We start from the raw sequence: 15016 nt of genomic DNA, 5'->3' as shown, positions 1-15016 counted from the left end.
TTTATGACTCGGTTTTGTGGTCCCGAAACCACTTTCTGACTAAGGTCAAATTAGGACTGTCACAACTCTCCCCCACATAAAGAATTTTTGTCCCCGAAAATCTTACCGGTGAATAAGTTAGGATATCGATCCTTCATAGAGTCTTCCAGTTCCCAAGTAGCTTCTTCAACCTCAGGTTTAATCCGCAGTACCTTCACTAATGAGATTTTCTTATTTCGTAGTTCTTTTACTTCACGAGCCAAAATACGAACCGCTTCTTCTTCATAGCTCAAATCAGAATGAATCTCAACCTCAGATGGATTAATTATATGCGATGGATCAGATCTATAACGTCGAAGCATCGAAACATGAAAAATATTGTGAATCTTTTCAAGCTCAGGGAGTAAAATCAATCTGTATGCTACCGGCCCAACTCGTTCGGATATTTCATATGGCCCGATGAACCTCGGATTCAATTTACCCTTACGGCCAAATCTGAGCACCTTTTTCCAAGGTGAAACCTTAAGAAACACTTTGTCTCCGACCTGATATTCAATGTCTTTTCGTTTTAAATCCGCATACGACTTCTGACAATCTGAAACTGCTTTCAGACTTTCATGGATCACTTTTACTTTCTGCTCAGCATCTTTAATCAAATCAACCCCGAAGATTTTATTTTCACTAAGCTCAGTCCAAAACAACGGTGTACGGCATTTACGACCGTACAAAGCCTCGTAAGGTGCCATCTTAATGCTTGATTGAAAACTATTATTGTAAGCGAATTCAATCAAAGACAAATACTGTTCCCATGAACCACTAAACTCAAGGATGCAACATCTCAACATATCCTCGAGTATCTGAATGATCCGCTCGGATTGACCATCAGTCTGGGGATGAAAAGCGGTGCTAAAATGCAACTTGGTACCCAATGCTTCTTGTAATTTCTTCCAGAATTGCGATGTGAATCTCGGATCTCTATCCGACACAATAGAAATAGGTACCCCGTGTAACCTCGCAATCTGAGAAACATACAACTCGGCTAACTTGTCAAGTGAATAATCCGTACGTACGGGAATATAATGAGCCGACTTTGTCAATCTATCAACAACAACCCAAATCGCATCTTTCTTGCTTGACGATAATGGCAACCCGGATACAAAATCCATCGTGACTCGATCCCATTTCCATTCGGGTATCATGATCGGCTGAAGTAATCCCGAAGGCACTTGATGTTCTGTTTTCACTTGTTGACATATCAAACACTTCGAAACAAAGTCAGAAATGTCTCGTTTCATACCAGGCCACCAAAACTGATGTTTCAGATCGTTGTACATTTTCGTGCTACTAGGATAGACCGACATTCGGCTATTATGAGCTTCATTCAAAATCATCGAAATAAGTTCTAATTTTCTTGGAACACACAATCGACTTCTGAACCTCAAACAATCATTGTCGTCAATTTGAAACTCTGAATCGACATTCGAGACATATTCAGCTCGTTTAGCAACCAATTCATCATCGACTTTCTGAGTTTCACATATTTGATGAATCAATAACGGTTTAGCTTTTAATTCTGCTACTAACACATTATCGGATGAAACGGACAAGTGTATATTCATCGATCGAAAAGCAAACAGTGACTTGCGACTTAAAGCATTGGCAACCATGTTAGCCTTTCCCAGGTGATAGTCAATGACGAGCTCATAATCTTTTAACAATTCAAGCCAACGTCTTTGTCGCAGATTCAAATCTCTTTGAGTCATCAAATATTTGAGGCTTTTATGATCCGAATATACATGACATCTCTCTCCAAACAAATAATGTCGCCATATTTTCAGAGCAAATACGATGGCAGCTAATTCGAGGTCATGGGTCGGATAGTTTTTTTCATGTGGCTTCAATTGCCTCGACGCGTAAGCTACAACTTGACCCTCTTGTATCAATTCACAACCCAGCCCATGTAAGGATGCATCACTGTAAATGACAAACTCTTTACCGGATTCGGGCTGCATTAACACTGGAGCTTCAGTCAAATAAGTTTTCAGTTGGTCGAAACTTTTCTGGCACTTTTTTGACCATTCGAACTTAATATCTTTCTGAAGTAGCTTCGTCAGTGGTGTGGCTATCATCGAGAAACCTTTTACAAACCTTCTGTAGTAACCGGCAAGTCCCAAAAAGCTCCAAACTTCAGTAACATTTCTCGGGGGCTTCCAATTGAGTATGGCCGAAATTTTGCTCGGATCAAATCGAATACCCGATGCGGATACCACATGTCCTAAAAAGCTAACTTCTCTCAACCAGAACTCACATTTACTGAATTTCGCATATAACTGCTTATCTCGTAAAATTTTTAATACCAATTTTAGGTGCTCGGCATGTTCAGCTTCATCGCGCGAATAAATAAAGATGTTATCTATAAACACCACTACAAACCGGTCTAAATACTATCTAAAGATTCTATTCATCAAGTCCATAAATACCGCAGGGGCATTAGTGAGCCCAAACGGCATCACTAAGAACTCGTAGTGACTATATCTCGTTCTGAAAGCAGTTTTAGGTATATCTGAGTCTCGAACTCGCAACTGATAATAACTCGATCTCAAATCTATCTTTGAAAACACAGATGCTCCCTTCAACTGATCAAACAAATCATCAATACGCGGTAACGGATATTTGTTCTTTATTGTCACTTTATTTAATTGACGATAGTCGATGCACATTCTCATGGTTCCATCTTTCTTTTTTACAAACAATATTGGTGCACCCCAAGGTGAGAAACTTGGTCGAGCGAAACCTCTATCTGTCAACTCTTGCAACTGAGTTTTCAATTCATTCAATTCCATTGGTGCCATACGATATAGAGCTATCAAAATTGGTGTAGTCCCAGGTATAAGTTCAATGCCAAATTCTACCTCCCGAACAGGTGGCAACCCCGGTAATTCCTCGGGAAAAACATCCGGATACTCACAAACCACTGGTACTGATTCAAGCTTCTTTTCTGATTCTTTACTATCAAGTACGTATGTAAGATATGCTCCACACCCCTTTTTTACATATTTCTGAGCCAACATCGAGGATATTACTGCTAGTAATCCGTTCAAATCAGTAGACTCTATTCGGATTATCTCATCATTTGTACATCTCAAATCAATAGTCTTTCTTTTGTAATTCACAACTACATCATGTACAGTCAACCAATCCATACCGAGAATAACATTAAATTTATTAAACGGTAAAAGCATCAAATCAGCCAGGAAACAGGAACCTCAAATTATCAAGGGACATTTCCTGCACACTTTATCGACTAGCACATATCGACCCAAGGGATTTGACACTCAGATCACGAACTCAGTAGACTCAACAGGTAGAGTCTTACTGGATGCTAAAGTCTTACATACATATGAATGAGTAGAACTAGGGTCAATCAAAGCAATCACATCAGTATCAAAGAGAGTGAATGTACCGGTAATAACATCAGGCGAAGAAGCATCCTCGCGTGCGCGTATAGCATAAGCTCTAGCAAGGGCACGAGCCTCGGATCTAGTCGTAGCATCTCTAGACCCTCTCTGACCGCCACTAGCATTCCCTGTATTCCTAGGTGGTCTACCTCGAACTGTAGTAGTACTCAGTCTCCCACTCTGATTCACATTTTGCTCTGACAATCTTGGGCAGTCTTTGATGAAGTGGTCGGATGATCCACATCTATAACAGGAGGGATCATGAAATCTACAACTCCCTAAATGCCATTTTTCACAAAACTTATACTCGGTCCTATCCCGACGATCATTTCCAACACTGGCAACTGAAGTGGCTCGCATACTCATAGGAGATCAATCACGGTCTCGTCTGGAAAAGCCCGAAGTGTTCTTAGATCGGCCCGAATCATCTCAAAATTTCTTCAATGATTACTGAAAAGGCTTTCCCGAATATCTTTTACGAAACTCTCCAGCTCCAACATCAGCTTTCCTTTTTTCTTTACTAAGCTCCTCGGCTTTGCAAGCTCGCTTAACAAGTAATACGAACTCTCTGATTTCGAGAATGCCAACAAACATTTTAATATCTTCATTTAGCCCGTCCTCGAAGTGTTTACACATAATAGCCTCAGACAATACACATTCCCGAGCATATCTACTAAGTCTGACGAACTTTCGTTCATAATCGATAACTGACATGGAACCCTGTTTAAGTTTAAGAAATTCTTTTCATTTCTGATCGATGAACCTCTAACTGATATACTTTTTTCGGAATTCAGTTTGGAAGAACTCCCACATCACCCGCTCTCTGGGTACAATAGAAACCAATATATTCCACCAATAATAGGCAGAATCACGTAGCAAGGATATAGCACATTTCAGGCATTCATCGGGTGTGCAAGATAGTTCATCAAGTACCCGAATAGTGTTGTCCAACCAAAATTCAGCTTGCTCAGCATCATCACTGTCTGTAGCTTTAAATTCAGTAGCCCCGTGCTTTCGAATTCTGTCAACAGGGGGCTTATTCAACCTCATCTCATCCATTACCGGAGGCATCATGGGTGCAGGGGGCGTATTATTCGGGAGTGAGGGTTGTGGAGCAGCCGTATTATTTCGAATATATTGGTTGAACCAATCTTTCATCACACTATAAAAAGCCTGTCTAACCTCATCGTTTTGATTGCTAGCAATAGGTTTAGAGTCCATCGGCGTTGTCCCATGTGCGGGAGCAGGCGCTACACTCTCAGCATCATCAGCTACCGCTCGATTGGGATTGGGATCCATTACTATACAAAAACACATTTTTAACTGTCAGAAATCGTCACAGTATCGTTTAACACCATATGGCATGTATAGCTAGACTCATACATGCTACGTTAGTCCTAGAATCGACTAAACCGTAGCTCTGATACCAATAGAATGTAACACTCCTAACCCGTACCCGTCGTCGGAGGGTTAAAGAGTATTACCATACAAGCATGAAATTCCAAATAACTTTATTTGAATAACTTCCGTTGGCACACCTATAAAAGAGTTATCTCCAGGTAATGGGTATATTGATTTATTCTTAAGTTCGATTCACCTCAAACATTGAAAAAATTAATCGAATATCAACCACACATTCACATTAACTATATGGAATACATATAGTAACTTAACAAGCCATTTTTGCATAACTATACATATATACAACATCAAAAAGATATATATTTAACAACAAAAAGTCAAGCCTATACATGCCATTATCAAAGTTTAACTACTAGAGTACCGAATAGGCTTAGATAGTGTGGACGACTTCGACTTTGAGATCCCCGAGACCCTAGCTAACAAATGAGATCTATAAAACAGAGAATTAAGGGAAACAGAGTAAGCATTTCTGTGCTTAGTAAGTTTTAAGCATTTCAAACAATTAAAGAAAAAAAACTTGTCATTAAAATCGAACATTAAGTATCACAAAATTCGAATTCAAATTGTAAATCATTTGGCCGATTATATATAAGTACACTAGTTATAAGACCTATTGGCCGAATATATATATGAATACTCAAGAGATTTCCAGCACATTTTTCACTATACTATTTGGCTCATACAATTAAATTTAGGCATATACTTTTATATAACGATGGTTGTCGACCGAATAGGCCATTCTCTTATTCGTAGATACGGTAATCATCCACACATATATATTTATATATATATATATCATTCTTTGATAATAGTAATTCGCTTTAAAAATCAATTTACATATGAGAACATAATACGTACCTGGCCATTTTAATATCATACATAATCAATAGTGGTTTCCTCGAATATTTGAATTCATAATCTTACTTGAATCACCGACGTTAAGCCTGCTAGGTTTTAAAACCCGAATCCAGTTACTAGAACAAAGCCTGCGGGACTTTAGGCCCGGATATATTCCAGCACGTAGCCTGCGAACCTCAAGTCCGGATATGTTTCCAGCACGTAGCCTGCGGACCTCAAGTCCGGATATGTTTCCAAATATCATGCATTCTTAGTCATATTTGAACACATCTCATTCGACTTATCACTTTAGTAGTCATTTGCTACATTCAGATATAAGTTAAATATGCATATCATCATTCACTTTTCGGCTCAAGAGTCATACATAATATCACATATTTATTTCACCATTCAAGCTTAAACCCAAAGTGACCATTAGACTATAAGTCATATACATGAATTATTTATCTCACAACCTAATTTAAGTACAAACCAAAAGATCGCAATTCACCTAATATACTCGTATAGAGGCATCATCAATTATATAATAAAGGAGACTACTCAAAACTTACCTCGGATATATTTGAACAGTTATGGATAGACTACTCGATTGCTTTCTCTTTTCCCCTATCTGATTTTGACCCTTTTTGCTCTTGAGCTTGATTTAAAACAAATAGATTTATTCAATTACTTATCAATTAAGCAATTTAATTTAATACATGTATATCATATATTTAAGGTACAAATAACTTTACTAACTAGCTATTTAAACATCATACATATGCCCTACTCATGCACAATCGAACATATTACTAGACTGCAATCAACAACTACATCTATCCCCATATGATAGATTAAAACTATCAAGGAACATTTTACTAACTTATTACCTTGCATATTCTAATTTCATAAACTAATTTACGAATTTCATAAACTAATTTACTAAATCAATGTATAATAAATTTTAACTTAACAATTCCATAACCACACATGATTATCATATCTACCATTTTGGCCGAATACTTATAAGATTAGCATTTTGTAAGTTTTCATACCACTTCCAAAGCCAAATATCATTATAAATTAAAATATACTTTCACACATCTAGACAAGCTTACAAAACCACATTTGACTTCATATACCATCATCACTTATTTAGCAGAATATGCAAGATCAAACATATATTTACAAATATATATATATATATACCTATGTGGCCGAATTTACAATTCAATTGGAACACCACATAAATACTTACCTATATGATCGGATATACCAAATTCATTATATCATTACATAAGTACATACCTATAAGACCGAATATACAAGGCTCAATATATCATCACATATGGCTAGTTATTACTAAACTCAAGCCACCATATTTTTATCCCTTAAGTCACACCCAAAAATTTCATTCGGCACTTCTCATCCAAAATTTTAAAAATCTTCAAAATCACTTACAAGCTCATTTATAAAACATATAAAGCATTAAAATAATTTTTCATCAAAAATCTAGCATGACCGATTACCTATTTTTCTCCCAAAATCCAAATTCGGCATACCTTATAAACCAAATACTAGCCTCAACTTTTAAGCTAAAATAACAAGCAACTTAACACGTTAAACATTACTAACATCTTCCCAAAAACTTATCAAAATAACACAAAATTTAGCACTTGACGAATGGACACTTGTTCATTGATTCATAAATTTAGACCATGGGTTAGCTATGCTATGTATTTATCAATTTAATTTCACAATCAATTTCAAAACAAATTTACATTACATACCTTTAAATGGAGATAACCATGGCCGAATGCCTTGGCTTCTTCTTCAAAAATTTTCTTTCTCAAATTCAGCAAAATGAAGAAAGAAGATGAACATCCATTATTTTATTTTATTCATCTATATTATTAAACATAAAGCCATTTAACTAATAATTAATACATATTTTAATATAAAAGTATCATCATGGCCGGCCACTATAAACAAAATGGATATTTGACATGCAAGCCCAACCTTTTTATAATATGCATTAATAGGTCACTTTTAAATTTATCTATCACATTTCAAAATTTTCTCACATAAGTCTTATTTAATAAATTTCACATACAAATGACAAAATTAAAGCATGAAACTTTCACACATTCATGTACACATACAATAAGCATAGAATATAACGGTTAATTATTTTTATGACTCGATTTTGTGGTCCCGAAACCACTTTCCGACTAAGGTCAAATTAGGGCTGTCACATAGATGGAAGCGTTAGCCCCGTAATGCAGAGAAATGATGAATATTCATTGAGAAAGCTAAGCGCGGATTCTAAGCCTCATGAATCCTTTTTGGGGAATTTCGACAATTATGCTTTTTGGGGAAAAAGAAATAAATGTAATGGAAATAGAAATTTTATTGAAAAATATCAAAGGAACAAAGGCTATGTTTTTGGGAGAGGGAGTGTTTATAGAAAATATGATATCTAATTTGAGTCACTCCATCCCTTATTTATAGTACTATGAAACTAGTCTAGTCCTACTTAAATTCTAAAATATAAATACAGATAATTAAAGATAATTAAAGATAAAGATAAAAGCTAAAATAAAATCTAAATAATAATATTTAACAATTATCCTAATATAATTAAAATTAAATAGAGTCTTATACTTATAAAATATCTCTTCTTTGCATTTTTGTCCTTATGTCTTCCATGCTTGCATTTTCGGCACCACCTTTTTTCTTATGTCCATGTTGGCCCACTTTATCTCTAAATTCATGCTTTTTGCCCTTAAATTTACTTTTGCCTTCAATTTAGTCCCTAAAAGATAAAAGGCCATAAATAGCCCAAATTAGTAAGATCATACTCAAAATAAATATACAATTAACACATAAAAATATGTCGTTCTAGAGTATTATCAGCCAAGCTGCCAGAATATGGGCGATGACCGCCATACAAAATACTTCCTTCTCATATACAAATCTCACCCCAATAACAGATACAGAAAATCAGATATAGATATAACAGATTAAACATGCTCAACATGCTTATATACAGATACAGATATACATATTGCAGTACAGCACACTTAGTATCCTACTCAGTTCAGTCTATCAAAATATCATACCACACAAAATAGGGTTTAATTAGCCCTTACCAACCCTACAGTAGGCCCATAGTCGATCGGAATGACCCGTGCGACCCTAGGAAAAATTACAGAAATATGGGTCCACGTGCCCATGTGGGCGTGCCCTGCGCACGGTCATGCCTTCATTGATCACACAGTCGTGTCTTGCACACGGCCAAGCACACGCCCATGTGGCGTCGACAGTGAGGTTCTTTGGCTTTCGCCGAAGCTCGTTTTTTTGCGTTTCAGGTACACACCTAGTTTGTTTAAGATGCTACAGCAACCCCAAGCCCTCCGAAACATAAAAAACAGAAACCTATTGATCACTTAGCAACCATTTAACGAGTCAACTCATAATCCCAAAATAGCGCAAGAAACCTACCGTCAACCAGATAGATATCGACACGATCTAAACTGTAAAAGTGAATCTCCTTCACCACCGCCTTCTCCTACACAAGAATTTCGCAGGAATCAAATCCTTAAACTATGCCAAAAATGCACTTACAAAAAGAGCATATCTAATAGTTTACGGAAAATTGAAACGAGAATAGTCCTCTTACGTATAACCCACGACAAATGCCCAAATCTGAGTATAACACAAGGAACACAAAAAAAAAAATACTCAGATTGACAAAAGGAAGAAGAAAAGAGGAAAAACTCACATCAAAATTTTCTTAAAAGTGAGAGAAAATGAAATTTGAAAAAAAAAATACTAACACAAATCCCCCATATCTCTCCCACTACAGAATTTAAATTCCACCGAAACTCTTTCAGATAACCGAGCAAAAATAACATCTGCACTTGTGCAAGGATTTGAACATAAGACCTCCAACACACCAATTCCCTTACCACTTAAACCAACAGGCTCATTCTGATATAAATTTACAAGCAATTAAATGTAAGCCCACTGAATAAAGGCAAGGCTTAGATAAAAAATAACAAAATTAACAAATCTAGAACTTGAACCCAAGACCTCATACACACACCTGAAACACTTAGCCACTAAACAAATTCACTGTTGTATAAAATATTTACAGAAATAGGAATAAATTATTCGTATGCTACAATATATATATTATAAACCTTATAAACATAAGAAATTGCAAATAAAATATATGAATATATATTATAGATAATAGGAAATTATTTTTTATTTTTTATAAATTTATTTTATAAATTTTTCATAATCTAATTATAGATAATAAGAAAATATAAATATATTATTGAGTGAAAATATTTGTGTAATATAAAAAAATCTATATAAAAAGCAAACATGACTTTAATTGAAATGGTAAAATTAAATTATTGATGTAAGGAGTCAAATCCATGATTAACATAGTATATATATATTTCTAGATTTATTAAAATATAAAAATAATTGCTGGTTTATAAAATAGTTAATATATATTGAGGTATCTACATAAAATTTTCTTTTAGAGTTAAATGGTACTTGAATTTGAAAATTGTAAGTCTAACTTGATACTTTCTTTTGGTAACTAACTAACACCAATAACACATGCTTATGTGGCATTGACAATCAATAGCATGACGATATAGGGCAGCCTCACATTATGACACGTGACAAAAAATAAAAAAATTATAATAATATATAAAATTTATATAAAAAAATTATACTTTTTTTACACAGAGGAGTAGACCTAGACAAATGTTGTCCAAGTTCATTCTAGACACTTTTTTAGTATTTTTATATATTTTAATTTTTTATAACATTCAAAATTTTAATATTATTATTTTAAATTTTACAATATATAAAATCTAAAAGAATTTAAAATTTATAAAATATTAGAAATATTATTTGACACTAGAATAAACCTAGACAACCTAGAAGCATTCATGTTATTTTAGTAATTTTATATATTTCTTCATTTTCATAAATTATCATATCTTTATATTTTTATTAAATTAAAATACATAAAATTGATATCTTATAAAATCTAAACATTTTATATATTTTAGATTTTTATATTTTAATTTCATAATAATAATATAAAATATAATATTTTATAAAAATATAGAAATATATAAAATTACTCAAAAACATGTTTAGAATGAATCTGAAAAAATAGTTGTCGTAGTTCAAAATATATCTAGACAACCACTTGTCCAAATTCATTCTAATATCAAATAATATTTTTAATATTTTTATAAATATATATTAGATTTTGTATATTTTAAATTTTGAAATAGTAATTAATATAAAAATATAATATGTTATAAAATTAAAAATATATAAAACATATTAAAAGTATGTCTAGAATTAACTTGGACAAATGATTGTGTATATTGAAATGAAACTTGACAACCATTTGTTCAAGTTTATTTTTATATGTAAAAATATTAAAATGATATATTTTAATTTTTTCCACGTGTCTCCATGCCATATCAACATATTTTTACATGTTAGTGTGGTACATAAAAAAAATAGGTTTAATGAAAAATTTGGCCACTAACATTTACATATTTTGTCAAAATGGTCATAATTGTATTTTTGAATTTTTTTTTTGCCATCAACCTTTATTCTTTTTTTTTTTCAATCCACTTTTTCTAACAGATTTAATGTATAAATTCAAGGTTTTAATTTTTCTTTTCTTTCAAAAGGTTTCAATCTTTCATACGTTTGTCTACTGAGAAGTTTTTCTATTGAGTTATTTTTTTAGATAATTACGTTTATTTTCTTTAAATTAAGAGTTATTTTTAAAATTTAATGTATTATTTATTTATTTTATTATTTTCCACATGTAATTATCTTATTGAGTTATTTAAGTAATAAATTATATCTCATTAAAAATATTCCACATATGAAATTCCACATCGTCCCGTTAACTTTTTTAATGGTACTTTCATCAAATCTGTTAAAAAAACAATTTGAAAAAAAGAAAAGTTAATGGCATAAAAAAGCTCAAAAATATAATTAGGACCATTTTGACGAAATGTGTAAACGTTAGTGAACAAACTTGCCATTAAGCCAAAAAAACACTAAATTAACTTAGGATTTTCAAGTTTAGATATGAATTAGGTCCAAAAAAAAAAGTTTAAGTACTAAATAGATAAAAATTATCAAGTTCAAATACTTTGTATATATTAACTTTATTAAATAAATGTACTTTTGATAATTTTCTAATAAAGTTAAGATTTGATTGAAGGTGATACCAACTCAACCAATCATTTCATATATATTGTAGATGGATATTGCCCTTTATATATAATTTAGGCACCTTAGTTTTAAATCCAATTCTTAAAAAAAAAAAACTATAATGGTGGGATGGATTTTAACATGATAATTCAGATTTTTGTTTTGTCATTCCTAATCCGACACATATTTGAATATGGATACGAAGATATAATATTTAATACTATGTTCTAAATATATATAAAAATTATATACGACACATATTTGAATATGGATACGAAGATATAATATTTAATACTGTATATATAAAAAATTATATATTTGGAATAACTTTTTAACATCTGTACTAGTGTCAAGTTAAAACCCAAATCTTGGTATCATAGAACTTTACGATATCTTTTGACGTTGACTTGATTGCCATTTTCCTGTGCTAATGTTCATCTTCTCATTGTTTCAGGCTCAGAAGCTATGTTTGCTGATCTTGGACATTTTTCACAGTTGTCTATCAAGGTATTTTAGTTGTTTTCAGGCTCATAAGTTTTTTTTTTTCTTTTTCGAATTCAAACCTATTGAATACCACTTCTTAAAAATCATTATATGAATCAACTTAGCTAAAACTCGAGTTGGATACATAACTTAGTTGCATGCATGAATGCATTGTTGATCATCAACTGATAGGTAGAGGGTGAAGAATACCATCTACTTCCTCTGTATTCAAGTTATTTCCCAATGCCTACGTAATATTTGATGCAGTGACTTAACAAGGATCCAATTTTTTGTCCTGCAGGTTGCTTTCACCTTTGTGGTTTACCCCTCTTTAATCCTTGCATACATGGGCCAAGCTGCTTATCTTTCTAAGCACCATATCAATGAAACCGGCTACAGGATCGGATTCTACGTGTCGGTACCAGGTACGTGTTCGACGAAACCGATGTTCTTCAATCTTCAAAGTTGTTATTTGCTAAGTTTAGGCACCATTGGTGATGTTTTTCAGAGAAAATAAGATGGCCAGTTCTGGTTATAGCCATACTTGCAGCAGTTGTAGGAAGTCAATCCATCATAACTGGAACATTCTCTATTATCAAACAATGTTCTGCTTTGGGTTGTTTCCCTAAGATCAAAATCATCCACACTTCATCCAAAATCCATGGCCAGATTTACATCCCACAGATCAACTGGACTTTGATGCTCTTATGCTTGGCTGTAACCATCGGTTTTCGAGACACCAAACGCATGGGGAATGCCTCTGGTACATATTGTCGGTTTTATTAAATTCGGTTCAATTTCGATTTGATTATTCCAATTATTTTTACACAATCATCTTCTTTTATATGACAGGTTTGGCAGTTATTACAGTTATGTTGGTTACAACATGCTTAATGTCTCTGGTTATTGTGTTATGCTGGCATAAAAGTGTCTTGTTAGCTGTTTTCTTTCTGTTCTTCTTTGGTTCCATTGAAGCACTGTATTTCTCAGCATCTCTCATGAAGTTCCTTGAAGGGGCTTGGGTTCCCATAGCCCTTGCTTTAATATTTTCAGTCATAATGTACGTTTGGCACTATGGAACACTAAAGAAATACGAGTTTGATGTTCAGAATAAGGTCTCAATAAATTGGCTCCTTGCTCTCGGTCCGACTCTGGGTATCGTTCGGGTTCGTGGCATCGGGCTTATACATACTGAGCTTGTTTCCGGGATCCCGGCTATTTTTTCTCACTTTGTCACCAACCTTCTAGCTTTCCACCAAGTAGTTGTGTTTCTTTGCATCAAATCAGTTCCAGTGCCCCATGTTAGTCCCGGGGAACGGTTCCTAGTCGGAAGAGTTGGTCCAAAAGGGTATAGGCTTTATCGGTGTATTGCACGGTATGGATATCGAGATATTCACAAAGATGATATTGAATTCGAGAAAGACCTCGCTTGCAGCATTGCGGAATTCATCCGGTCAGAACGGCCCGAACATATTACCAGAATGGAGAACGATGAGAAAATGACAGTTATTGGGACATCATCATCGAATTCACAAGGTGTGTCAATTTGTGCAGATGGTGGTGATGATCATGAAGATTCATCCGAAATAGTAAGCGCAAAGTCCCCCGAGAAGCCAAGGAAGAGGGTGAGGTTTGTGGTCCCAGAAAGTCCCCGGATCGACAATGAGGCGAGAGAGGAATTGCGGGAACTGATGGAAGCTAGGGAATCAGGCATGGCATTCATATTGGGGCATTCATATGTAAGAGCAAAGAAAGGATCAAATTTGATGAAGAGAATAGTGATAAATTATGGATATGATTTCTTGAGAAGAAACTCCAGAGAGCCAACTTATGCTTTAAACATTCCTCATGCGTCTACATTAGAAGTTGGGATGGTATACTTGGTATAAATATTTCTATGTATTAACTTATTTTCTTCCTTTAAAGGTTTTTTTTTTTCGAGGCTTTGGTTTCGAAATAATGTTATTGTATAAAAACTAATATATAAAAACTAAATTACTTACTTTTTAGATAAAAAAGGTAAAATGTAATCTAAGTTCTATCGTAAGAGTTTTCGTGATCATTTTTATCTATTTGGATTCGAAGCGAATACCGATATTGACACGGATATTCATCTTCTAAGCAAAGAACGAAAGAAAAAAAAGGGGGAGCTTTCATGGATCCCACCATCCATTGCCCACTTCCAAAGCCAAAGATCACTCTTTAGAAACAACAGATTGAGTGCACATTATCCTTAAAGTTATAGAATTTGATATTTAGTTTTCAAAAAGAAAAAGAAAAGGGGACAAAGGGGAAAAAAAACTGAAGCGCCACATCAAAAGCCCAAGAAAAAAAGCAAAAGCACTAACATGATTTCTTTTTCTTTTTATAGGAGTGTTGAAATTGATTGCAAATAATCAATCCAACCATCAAATTGCCTGTCTTGCCATAAAAACAGTAAACATTGAATGAAAAGTTTGCGCCTTGAAGTAGATCTATGATTCCTACAAGTTAGGGGACACCCTCCATGCTTCAAACTTGAAACTAGTACTCTTCATTTTTTTTCGAAATACCCATGTCTT

General features: G+C 33.8%; 1 protein-coding gene across 1 annotated transcript in view; it reads left to right on the top strand.

Moving 5' to 3' along the window:
• The window catches only part of LOC108487107 (potassium transporter 8-like), a 28846-nt gene extending 14329 nt beyond the window's left edge, over nt 1-14517 (top strand). Inside the window, exons 5-8 of the mRNA XM_017791345.2 lie at nt 12427-12479; nt 12757-12880; nt 12964-13218; nt 13308-14517. Of these exons, the coding sequence (XP_017646834.1) occupies nt 12427-12479; nt 12757-12880; nt 12964-13218; nt 13308-14344 (1469 nt within the window). The 3' untranslated portion in view covers nt 14345-14517. The remainder of the gene's footprint in view (nt 1-12426; nt 12480-12756; nt 12881-12963; nt 13219-13307) is intronic.
• Nucleotides 14518-15016: the final 499 nt, after the last annotated feature.

This window comes from Gossypium arboreum, chromosome 9 (genome assembly GCF_025698485.1).
Source record: "Gossypium arboreum isolate Shixiya-1 chromosome 9, ASM2569848v2, whole genome shotgun sequence".
Taxonomy (NCBI): Eukaryota; Viridiplantae; Streptophyta; class Magnoliopsida; order Malvales; family Malvaceae; genus Gossypium; species Gossypium arboreum.
Note: the sequence above shows the minus strand (reverse complement) of the source record. Positions and strands in the feature narration are given on the sequence as shown.